At 33.8% G+C, this 13,366-nt stretch overlaps 1 protein-coding gene across 2 annotated transcripts in view; it reads right to left on the bottom strand.

Annotated features, from left to right (window-relative positions):
* Positions 1 to 13,366, bottom strand: part of TNNI3K (TNNI3 interacting kinase) — a 286,566-nt gene that overhangs the window by 251,195 nt on the left and 22,005 nt on the right. For both annotated transcript variants that reach the window (XM_077120614.1, XM_077120615.1), the window contains exon 5: positions 7,289 to 7,399. In XM_077120614.1, the coding sequence (XP_076976729.1) occupies positions 7,289 to 7,399 (111 nt within the window). The remainder of the gene's footprint in view (positions 1 to 7,288; positions 7,400 to 13,366) is intronic.

The raw sequence follows: 13,366 nt of genomic DNA on the forward strand, positions 1-13,366 counted from the left end.
ATTGTGTATGTGGCACATGAGGCAGATTACTTATTAAGTGCCAGATCGTTTGTCTACATCATTCTGAGTATTTGATTTTAACATTCTCCAGGGCATATAAAAATTTTCTTTCAACTTTTTATTTTCAGTATTTTGGTCAGTGCCTGAAACATAAATAATAATTCCATATAAAATTATTTGTTAGTTAATTCATGTTACTTTAGCTGTACACATAGGAATGCCTGGGGTTTAGATAGTGTTTCGTTTAGATAGATACCCAATTTATGTTTTGTTTTCTGGATATATATATTTTTTATTTTATGGGCTTACACTATGTTTTAACAGAAAATACAAGAGGAGTCATGAGAATGGAATCCGTTCTTGTAAGACTACAGACTTGAAATTAGATGACCAGATTTGAGTGATATCCAGCCCATTTATTTCTTATATGAATACCACTGGGGAAGTCAATTAACTCCTCTAATCCTCAGTTTCCTCACTGAAAAAACAGACTAACAGTCGCTATCTCATCAGGTTCTTGGGAGAATCAAATAAGAAATGCATGTGAATGATAAAGCACTACCAAATGCTAGCTAATATTTTTCATTTTCCATGCCTGAGAGAGCATATGACTTGTGTCTCTCAGAACCCAAGGGGGAGAAGAGGATTTAATGCATGTTTATTGATTTCTGACAGCATTTTAGGCCTCATATAAAACAGTATATATATATATATATATATATATATATATATATATATATATGCGTATTGATAGATGGATAAATCAGTCAGAGAGAAGTATTGAGACACTGGACAACCAATATTTGCCTGCTTTTCAAAGCACAGTAAATCTAAATCTATGTCTCAAATTGCAGTCAGCTTTTGTCTAAGAATCTGCAGCACATGTTCTCTTCTATTATTGAAAGAGACAGGTGCCCCATCAATGTAAATTTTATTGTAAAATTGTTTAATAGAATTCGCAGTTATAGGAGGACAAACACACTTGACATACTAATGGAGGATCTGAATTTGATATGTGGAGACAAACAGGCCTGACAGACAGCATCAGTTATTGTTTCACAAAGAAAGGTGAGCAATATAAGAGACTATCAATGAAAGAAAACCCCTGCTGATCCATTGCTAGCATCCCTGCTAACCAAGATAGTAAAACTAGGAGTTTGGAGTAAGTCCTTAAATTTTTGATAATGTAAGTAAATGCCAAATGTGTATTTTATCTCATTGTATTCAAATTTTCAGTACCATTTTATACCCACGATCCTTAACCCTTGTCCTTATGATGCTACAATATTCTTACTTTCCTTCAAACACTTGTCTCCTTTAGTGTATACTCAGTAATTTCTCAAGTCTTGGTGGATATTCTCTGAAACTCAGCCCTTGGCCAAAGACAAATTTACAACTTTCAGCTATTGTTATGATCCAAATAACACTTCTATACGTGTAATTTCAAACCCTTGTATTAAGCTCCAGTTTATCCATTGAATGCCAGTTCTCTAATTCCAAGTATTTAATGAATATTTCCACTTGAATATTTGGATGTCATCAGAAAATCAACATGACTGTAGTCAATAGACTTCCCTCTAAACTAAATTATTTCTCCAATCCTTTATTTCTGTCCATCTAATCCTTGTAGTATCATCACTCTGGAATCTATGCTAAATACTGTGGTGAAAGAAATCTTCTTTAACACACTGTTTATCAAATCTCCAATCATTCTCTTGCTTAAAAACTTTCAATGACTCCCCACTTCCTAGGAAAAAAAAATACTATTGGTTATAAGTTTCTTGAAAGGGCAGGGACTACTGTGTTCTATTAATCTCTTTATCTACCACATCTAATCTCATGTTTTGCACATCTTAAGTTATGTAAATTGCTTATTTAATTCAATTAAACTCCTACTCTCATATTTCCTCAGTCTGGCCCATTTTTAACATCCCAAATAAACTTTCAGTGGCTCTTTACAAATAATCTGTTTCATGCCACTAGTCAAGGGTCTTTCCCCCTACAAGTGCCAAGCTCATTTTCCCCCTCATTTTGGACATGATACCTCTGCTTTTCTCTGTTCAGATCTCACCATTTTTCAAAATAACCCTCTCATAAATCCTTCCATAATTCTTCTAGTCCACCTTATCTTTATTTCCAATGAACTCCTAACACTCCATTTTGTGCTCTTTTAACAGAGTTTGTAATTATTATAATCCTAAATATTCCTGTCAATTCCATCTTCTCTTTGACTTTTTTTCTTTCCCTTAGTTTTAAATGTTTTATTTTACTGTTTAACTTTTGAATTGCTTACATTTTTTCCCAGAATATTCCTTTTGGGTCTACAGTTACATTATAAAAATTTAGGAGGGAAGATGCTGTCATATTTTCTTGTATCATGCCCCCATCTTCTAAAATATGCTATGGAAAAAAGGAAAGACCCAAAAATATTTGTTAAATGAAAAAATGTATATTTGTTAGATGAAAGAGTGAATGTGGGAGAAAAGGAAATATATAGAAGAGGTATTTATTTCAATTAATAGCTTTGAAACATAATTGAAGGTGGAAAAAAGCATCACATTGAGGATTCAATGCTTTTAGATAGTTTTTTTAAAGAAAATATTTTCCTTTCTTATCTGCCCAGTAACTTAATTAGTCGATTATGTAAGAAGAGCATAAAGGCTAATGTTTCTTTACCCTTTTTATGTGGCTCCAGTGACTGATTATAAAAGTCATTAAATGTTATATATTAGCTAATGAAGGAAATGGGAGAACCAAAGAGAATTTGCTAGACAACATTAGAGACCTATTTGGAATTATTTCGGTAAAGTTTGCTCTAAGGCTGGCAGAATTCATATATACCTTTCCCTACTGTGATTTTGAAACCAAGAAAACAGAGCTATTTGAATAGCAGATGAAGACACTGCACCCTTACTCATCTTGTTTCTGACCCCTTTGCAATGTTATCTCTCACAAATGTAATCAGGTCGGGACTAAATGAAAGGGATTTTGTTTTGCAAAACATTCTGTCATTTTCCTGGCATTAATAGATTGAACTGTTTCACTGAGACTTAACGCATACCTCATCAATTCTTCCACCCAGACTTGTTAATGTTTAACATTCCATATGCTTTATCATTGGACTTTGTATGTTTCTTCCTTGGAAAACATTTATATTTGAGTGAGTTTAATGGGATTTACTCCCTTCTCATAAGTAACAAATCCATTTATATTTGCAATAAATCTCACCAAATTTATTTCCTGTAAAATATGATGATTTAGTAAAGGATTGGAATGTCAAAGTAGAGGAGACTGTTCTGCTGTCAATGAGATATTTAATATTTATTTGAATGTAAGAGCCTTTTAAGGTGACACTTTTTTTTTTATTAATTAAAAAAAGAATTAACAAAACAATTAGAAATCATTCCAATCTACATGTACAATCAGTAATTCTTAATAACATCACATAGTTGCATATTCATCATTTCTTAGTACATTTGCATCGATTTAGAAAAAGAAATAAAAAGACAACAGAATAAGAATTAAAACAATAATAGAAAGAAAAAAAAAACAAAAAAAACAAAAACAAAAAACCTATACCTCACATGCAGCTTCATTCAGTGTTTTAACATAATTGCATTACAATTGGGTAGTATTGTGCTGTCCATTTCTGAGTTTTTATATCCAGTCCCGTTGTACAGTCTGTATCCCTTCATCTCCAATTATCCCTTCTCTTTTTTTTTTTTTTAATTAACAGAAAAAAAGAAATTAACCCAACATTTAGAGATCATACCATTCTACACATGCAATCATTAATTCTTAACATCATCACATAGATGCATGATCATCATTTCTTAGTACATTTGCATTGGTTTAGAAGAACTAGCAACATAACCGAAAAAGATATAGAATGTTAATATAGAGAAAAAAATAAAAGTAATAATAGTAAAATCAAAACAAAACAAAACAAAACAAGACAAAAACCTATAGCTCAGATGCAGCTTCATTCAGTGTTTTAACATGATTACTTTACAATTAGGTATTATTGTGCTGTCCATTTTTGAGTTTTTGTATCTAGTCCTGTTGCACAGTCTGTATCCCTTCAGCTTCAATTACCCATTGTCTTACCCTGTTTCTAACTCCTGCTGAACTCTGTTACCAATGACATATTTCAAGTTTATTCTCGAATGTCCGTTCACATCAGTGGGACCATACAGTATTTGTCCTTTAGTTTTTGGCTGGATTCACTCAGCATAATATTCTCTAGGTCCATCCATGTTATTACATGGTTCATAAGTTTATCTTGTCTTAAAGCTGCATAATATTCCATCGTATGTATATACCACAGTTTGTTTAGCCACTCTTCTGTTGATGGAGATTTTGGCTGTTTCCATCTCTTTGCAATTGTAAATAATGCTGCTATAAACATTGGTGTGCAAATGTCCGTTTGTGTCTTTGCCCTTAAGTCCTTTGAGTAGATACCTAGCAATGGTATTGCTGGGTCGTATGGCAATTCTATATTCAGCTTTTTGAGGAACCGCCAAACTGCCTTCCACAGTGGTTGCACCATTTGACATTCCCACCAACAGTGGATAAGTGTGCCTCTTTCTCCGCATCCTCTCCAGCACTTGTCATTTTCTGTTTTGTTGATAATGGCCATTCTGGTGGGTGTGAGATGATATCTCATTGTGGTTTTGATTTGCATTTCTCTAATGGCCAGGGACATTGAGCATCTCTTCATGTGCCTCTTGGCCATCCGTATTTCCTCTTCTGAGAGGTGTCTGTTCAAGTCTTTTTCCCATTTTGTAATTGGGTTGGCTGTCTTTTTGTTGTTGAGATGAACAATCTCTTTATAAATTCTGGATACTAGACCTTTATCTGATATATCATTTCCAAATATTGTCTCCCATTGTGAAGGCTGTCTTTCTACTTTCTTGATGAAGTTCTTTGATGCACAAAAGTGTTTAATTTTGAGGAGTTCCCATTTATTTATTTCCTTCTTCAGTGCTCTTGCTTTAGGTTTAAGGTCAATAAAACCGCCTCCAGTTGTAAGATCCATAAGATATCACCCAACATTTTCCTCTAACTGTTTTATGGTCTTAGACCTAATGTTTAGATCTTTAATCCATTTTGAGTTAACTTTTGTATAGGGTGTGAGAGATGGGTCTTCTTTCATTCTTTTGCATATGGATATCCAGTTCTCTAGGCACCATTTATTGAAGAGACTGCTCTGTCCCAGGTGAGTTGGCTTGACTGCCTTATCAAAGATCAAATGTCCATAGATGAGAGGGTCTATATCTGAGCACTCTATTCGATTCCATTGGTCGATATATCTATCTTTATGCCAATACCATGCTGTTTTGACCACTGTGGCTTCATAATAAGCCTTAAAGTCAGGCAGCGCGAGACCTCCAGCTTCGTTTTTTTTCCTCAAGATGTTTTTAGCAATTCGGGGCACCCTGCCCTTCCAGATAAATTTGCTTATTGGTTTTTCTATTTCTGAAAAATAAGTTGTTGGGATTTTGATTGGTATTGCATTGAATCTGTAAATCAATTTAGGTAGGATTGACATCTTAACTATATTTAGTCTTCCAATCCATGAACACGGTATGCCCTTCCATCTATTTAGGTCTTCTGTGATTTCTTTTAGCAGTTTTTTGTAGTTTTCTTTATATAGGTTTTTTGTCTCTTTAGTTAAATTTATTCCTAGGTATTTTATTCTTTATTTGCAATTGTAAATGGGATTCGTTTCTTGATTTCCCCCTCAGCTTGTTCATTACTAGTGTATAGAAATGCTACAGATTTTTGAATAAGGTGACACTTTTAAGAGAGGTGGAACATGCCTGTTTTATAAGTTTTATATGTGATTTTATATGTTGTCCTATTTGTTCATAGTTTTTGGGTGTATTTCTGTGTGGTGTATATGTATATGCATGTACTAAGGGAGAAGACACAACTTAATATGTAACTTGACCAAATGGAAAAACCTGGTAACTGTTTTGTAATAGGTATATCATTTCTTATATAGTTGGGCTATATGTTGTTACCACAGCTGATAAGAGTGTGAAAACCATGGGATTTGAGGAGAATGGCCATGATCTCAAGTCTGGCTCTCTTTCTCAATGGTCTTATATGAAGGCAATTCCCATACAATATCTAGGTTTTAGTTATGTCAAATGGTAGGAATAAAAAACTATTTCATGAGGATTAGTGAAGTTAACTAGATAATACAAATGGAAATGTTTTGCACAGAAGGAGACATAATATCTATATTTTGATAATTATACTTTAAATCCAGAGTCCATCCTGTGGTCTTTAAAATTCTCATGAACTGATTGTAACCATCCACCTGACCTCATCTCCATCACTTTACCTCTAGCTAAGTTTACTCTAATCACATTGGCCAGCTTGTATTCCTCAAAAACACACAGCCCTTTCTGCCTTAGGGCCTTTTCATGTGCTATTCCTTAAGCCCCAAATGCTTTTCTCTCATCTTGCGTGACTGGTGTTCTTATTTCATTCAGAATTCTGCTCCAATATCACCTCCTTTCATAGGTTTTCACTACTTGGCCTATTTAAAGTGGTGTCCCTTTCTCCATCACTTTGTTTTAATTTTACCCTGTTTTATTGTTTCTATAGTGTTTATCACCAACTGATAGTGTGTATTTTCTTTTGTTTATTTTATCTTGCTTTCTACAGCTAAACTCCATGAGAATGGGAATTTTGCATATCTTTCTCACTACTGTCAACCCAGCACCTGGAACAATATCTGGCAATAATAGCTGCTAAATACATATTTATTTAAATAATGCATAAGTGAATGAATGAATGAATTTTCATTGAATCATTACTCTGTTTGAGGTAATCTGCAATGTGCTTTATATGGATTATATAATTTAGTCACTAAAATAGTTCTTTTATTATTCCTATTTTATTAATGAAGAAAACAAAGATGTCATGAGATTCATTAACTTGCAGTGGAGGAAAAATATAAAGCCTATATTTTTGGTCACTGCTATAAAGGCACTGTATAGTGTATTCAGACATGTTGATAGTAATTGGTGTTTGAACACACCATCACAAAATAGGATGTCTTGACTATCAAAAGCCCATTTATATAGCTTAATCTGATTCCCAAAAGAAATGAGTGTGTTCAGTGACTAGAATCTCATGGAACTCATAGACTCTCATAGAAACTCAAAGTTAGAATAGTTTTCATATTCTCAAAAGCTACCAGATGAAAATAGTTGAACAAGAATCCAAGGAGGCAGGAACTTGTATTTTGATAGGTGACAAAGATGTGACTTACCTGCAGGTGACCAGCTATTGTAGCGATATGCAGGGCAGTGAGGCCACCATACCCAACCTGCTGAATGTCAGCTCCACTGTGAAGCAGGGAAGTAATCAATTCTGTGCTGTCCTATAAGGAAAGACATCTTTAGTGTTACTTTTCCACTAATAGCAGGTTTGAAAGCTGTGCATCAGGATGTATTGATTCCCTGACTGCCAGCCAGTTTAGATGTGCAAAGAAAACCTAAGCGTGATTTGTGGTATAAGAGCACATCCGATAGCAAAGAGCAGCTCTTGGATGGCTGAAATGCAAGACCAAATGACAGGGCCGTTCATCTCCAATCAATCCTCTACCACTGGACCATGAAGGGCAGAAAGGACTTAACTATGATGAGGCACTTGCAAACTCAGCTCAATCTTACATGTAGGTCACTAGAAAAATATGCTTTCTCCAGCAATTAAAATTAACCCCAAAGGTCAACAATGTTGCAGGAGCAGTTTGAAGATTTAATTTTTTCTTTTAGAGTTTAAGAAGATGAAAGTTGTTATCTAAGAAGAGAGTATGAACCAAGTATTGAACTAACTGCAGCTCAGTGGACCATTTCATGATGGTTCAGTAATTTCTTCTTTCCTAGTATATGGTGTCATGGGCCCTATACATAATTAATCAGTAGTGTCTTTCTTAACTTGAATTATTTTAACAGTTAAAATGTTTGAACCAATATTTGAGCCTCTGAATTAGAATCATTTACACAATAACCAAAGTAATCTTTACTTTCTTTATACTATTATTTGTATTCTATCTTCAGAGAGACATGGAACTAACAATATTAATAGCAATTAACAGTCACTGAAATGCTTGTAATACAACGTTTATGCATTAGCTTATTTAATCCTGGCCCATGATAGGACTTCAATAAATAGTTGTTAAATGAAAAAGCAAACAAAAATGAAACTATAAAAAATTCTCATGACAACTTTATAAAACAGCTACTATCATCAACTTCATTTTATAAATCACATAGTCAAATGAGTGAGGAGAAGGATTATACATTTACAAAGCTTCAGATTTGGAAAGAAACTCAAAGGTCTACATATTTAACCTTTTTCCTTAAATTAAGAATTCAAGCGATGGCCTTTCCACATCTTCTCAAACACATTCAGTGCCAAGAGTCTCAATTCTTTATGGGATAACCCATTCCATTTGTGATTTACATACTTACAATTTAAAGTAATATATATTAGGAAAATTCTCCCATTATAAAACAAAATCTACATTGTTATTTCTGTCACACATAAATGAAGATCTAGCATAAATTATGAAAAAACTTTGGAAAAAAATTCCAACAGCAAAATTAATATAATATTTTCCAAATCTTCCCCTCCATCTGCCTTTGGCTCCTTCTGCTCAACCTCTAAACTCATTCTCCCTTCTTAAAAAGTTCCCTTTTTTCATTTAAGCTAAGCAATCATTTATCTATCCTTTTGCTTTGATTTTCCAAACTTTTGTAAAAATGTATTAATACTCACTGCTGACAACTTCTATCTCATTTCTTTGTTAATCTCTAGCTGAGCACACCTAACTCTGTTGAACAAAACCCTTCTGCACACATCATATTCCATAGATGTTGAACCTTGCTTTTCTTACTAACTGAAGCAAATTCCTTTGTCCATTGTCTTATATTATCAAGAGAAACCACCATACCCTCTTCTACTACCTGAGACACAAAACCCTCATTTTCTTGAAATCATCTATTCTATTTCAGTAGGTAGCCTTCTGTTTACCAAATCCAATGTTTTTGCTCTAATCGTCCTACTCTTCTCTAGAGTTTGATCACTCCTTTTTTCCTGAAATCTTCATCTTTATTGCTTCCCTAATACCATATAACCCTGAATTTTTTTCTCTTTGTCTTTCTTTGTTTTTGCTTGTCTTCTAAAATTGGGTGATTTGTGAGTTTAGCGCTGTCTTAGTTCTGTTAGGGTGCTATCAAAAATTCCATGCAATGGATTTTGGCTTAAACAATGGAATTTATTGACTTATGGTTTTAGAGGCTAGGTGGCTTGCTTCCTCCCAGGTTGGTAATGTTTTGGTTTACCAGCAATCCTTTGGTGCCTTGGCTTTCCCATTACAAGGTGATGACCTCCCCTTTTTCTTCTGTGTTCCATTGACTTCTGGCTTCTGGCTCCTCCTACTGGCTTCCTCTTTTACAAAGCCTCCAGTAATCAGATCAAGCCCTAACCTGATTCACTGGCCACACCCTAACTAAAAACAATATTTTCAAAAGGTCCTATGTAACGTGGGTTCATACCTCCAGGAATGGGATTGAGAATATGTTTTTTTCCGGGGTACATAATTCAACCTACCAGAGGCACTAAGCCACTTTCCCATTCTATATGCTGCTTTTGGAAATTCTTGCTTAACATCATAACTTCACCTTTAACATTGGTCCTAATTTCTTTGCTAAAAACATGGCAACTCAGATTCAAAATTCAAGCTTGCTCTTGTAAATACAGATTCATAATTTCCTCAGTCTCACCAATCATCTTCTAATGTTCCTTATTTATTTTAATAACATTTTTCTTATTCCAAATGGTCTAGAGTTTCTTCAGCTCAATCAGTTGCTGAGTTCTTCTTGTTTTAACTGTCAAGTACTTCTCATATTCTCTTTATGTCTACCAATACCCTCCATACCATATAGCCTCTCTATTCTTGATTTGACCCTTTTTTCTGAGTGTAATTATCTTACACTCAGATTTGATCATGGCACTCTCCTTTTCAATAAATCTTTCATACACTCATCAAATTTTTATTGAGCATATAGGTGTATCAAGCACTGTTCTAGGTAGTGGGGACACTGCACTGAACAAGACAGTCAAATCTCTGCTCTTTTGGAGCTTATATTTTACTGTATATACATGAGGAGAGAGACAGAAAAGGAACAAGCAAAAAAACTTTTTATAGAAGCATAAAATATCAAGGGCTATGGGATAAAACAGACAAATAATGAGGTAGCTGCCTTTAATTGGGTAGTCAGATTAAAGCACTGAGGAGGTAACTTTTGAGGTAAATGGTAATTGCCAAACAAACAAGCTAAGAAAAAAAAAGGAGAAATCCAAGCAAAGTTTTTGAGGAAAAGAATTCCGGGACAGGTACAAAAGCCCTAAGGTGGAAACGAGCTAGGCAGGCTTGAAGACCAAAAAACCCAGGAAAGGCCATTATTAAGTAGACAGCAAAGTTGAGAGGGGAATAGGAATAGTGTTGTCCTAGATGAGTACAAAGAGGTTTGATGATGTAAGGTCTTGTAGATTTGGGGCATTTAGATTTTCCTTCAAGTGCAATAGTGAGCAGGAAACAGTGTAAGGTATGATTCAGAGATTGGAAGAATCAGAAAGAAGTAGTTTTTGAGGTAGAAGTAAGATATTTTGTTTTTCATATATTAAGTTTGAAATTATTATAAAGTAGAGTTAAGATTGCTAAGTCTAGGTAGGAACACAGCTTTGCCAATATTTGTGTGAACTTGGGCAAGTTATATAACCATTTTTACTAATTTACTTGGGTATAAAAAAAGGAGACAATAGTTACATGCATCTTAGAATGGCTGTGTTAGTAAATACAAAGCACTTAGAAAACTACCTGATCCAACAATGCTCAATAAAAGCCAATACTATTGGACACCAGAGTCTGGGGTTCAGTATAGACCTCAATCAAAATTTCCCAATAGGATAGTGATATGAGTTAATCACCTAGTTCCTCTTTCTTTTTTCCTTATATCTCCTCCAATGATTTTACTTTTTCTGCTTCCATTGAGACAATCAAAGAAATATAACAAAGGAAAAAACTCTGGGTCAGACTGGAAATTAAGCAATGACTACCGGTTCAACTGTGAATGGGAAGCCAGGGACAGCAAATTTTTCCTCCAGGGAAAACAGTTCAGAGGAATCAACTGTACCCTCACCAATAAGTTTTAATTTTAAGTGGTTAGGGCTAAAGATATGAGCAGTTTCTGAGATAAACAATAAAGATAATAACTTTCTCCCCCTCCAGATAAGCAGGAATTTAAATGCAGGGAAGTAGGAAAGGTCTTTTTAAGTACACAATCATTTGAAAAATAGAAGGGAAAATATAATAGATTTAAGTCAATAAAAATGTTAAAGAACACATAATATTAAAAGATAAATGACAAATTGGAGAATATTCACAACCTATAAAACTGACAAATGGTTTATGTACTTCATACATAAAAAAACTCTTACAAATCAGCAGAAAGATGGATATTCTTTCATTCAACAAATATTTATTAATGAATGTCTACCATGTGCAATCACTGTATCAGGCTAAATTAAAATAAATTACATGTAAACCATTGCGCATATGAAATATTTATCTATCAGGCAGATTCTAGTAAACACCCATCCATCCTTTCCTGAATGTCTTTACATTTTTTCTTTATTTATTTACAATTGATGGAATTTAAGAGAAAGATTAAAAAAAACCTCAATGTTACCCCTTCATACCATGGTTTTATCTCTCAAGTTTGACCTCTGATTGAGCTAAATACTTTTTAAATTGAATACTACTAAATTAGAACATTTATCTTACATGGCTATGCTACAGAAAATAATAACCAAACAATTGCTAATTATAAATTACTTACTATAGACCAAATATCTTGCAAAATGTCTTACTATAGTAACTATAGTACTTCATTTAAGCTTAACTATGTATGTATGGGAAAACATTATTATTCCTATTTCATAGTTGATGATACACAAGTGCAAAGAATGTTTAATACTTGCAGAGCCTCAAATAATTTGTAAGTATTGAAACTAGATACAACCAAGGTCAACTTCTAAGACCATGCTTAACTTCTGGTTGTCCAAAGTGCTTAGCTGAACCTCTAGCATAGTATCTAATATCTTCAATTCAACAAACACTGAGAACCTTTTATGTAGATATCCCACATATGGCATAGTGTCCTGAACTGAAATACTTGAATGAATAATTTTTACCAAGGCATATGAATGGACCATTGACGAGAACTGTTTGGGGTACCCATGTTCTACAAAAAAATAATATTCCCCTTTTTTAGGATTTCATTAAGAGAATAATCTTAAAAATTCTCAAATTTGCAGAGTAATATGGAAACACTAGCTATACTTAAACCAGAGATGTTCATAATTTCTGCATATGTAGCTCAGGTTTCAAAAAAGACAAGATCATTTCTTGACTTCAGTCTCATGGAAAAACTTGAAATGAGGATATACTTTTGCTGCTCATTCTATATAAATTGCATTTTATTTACAAGCCCACAATTTTTCTTTCCTATCCTCCAGGAAAATTTGTCCTAATGGTATAATTTTAAAATTCAGCAATATGGTACACCCACCTGTTATAAAGCGATAAAGTATGAACATTAGGCAAATTTTGAATATTATAAAGCTGATATCATTTATTACTTTGCTTTGTGATCATAACATATTATTAATGGCAAATTTTTTTAAAGAAGACTTTTAAGTCTTATGGAGGGAGTAGTCTTCTCGAGACTTGGCAGATTTTCCTTTAGGCACTCCCTAGGCAACTTTACATTATTCTGATTAAATAGAACTCATGGAAGCATTCTAAAGTGTGGGACAGATAAGTCCTCTGTAATGCATTCCTGTGTACAATATTTATTAGTTTTTAAAAGAAGAAAATCCATGTTTGAAAGAGTGAGGCCTGGACAAAGGAGCAGTAGAACTATAGCTTTGAAGAAATAGGAATTGGAGCAAAATGGTCCTCCAAATTGTAGTAAATGGGTGGAATTTTTTTGTATTATTAGCAACTCTAAGTTTGTACCACCTGTGAAACTCTAACCTAGCATCTAATATCCTGCTTGTGGTAGGCTGTGATTGTTACTCTGGATAAAGCCACTAGTATCAGATAAACCCTATCCTCTACTACCTTTACTTAAACTAAAGAAACATTTTTAACAAGGTTTGTTGCCAATTTTAGGTCAGAAAAGAAATAAACTTTTTGAGTTTAAAACTCTACTTCCCTCTGATTATGAAAGTAATATATCCTTTGTGGAAATTTTAAAACATGGCAAGCATTCACTTA

This window comes from Tamandua tetradactyla, chromosome 11, assembly GCF_023851605.1.
Source record: "Tamandua tetradactyla isolate mTamTet1 chromosome 11, mTamTet1.pri, whole genome shotgun sequence".
Lineage (NCBI taxonomy): Eukaryota > Metazoa > Chordata > Mammalia > Pilosa > Myrmecophagidae > Tamandua > Tamandua tetradactyla.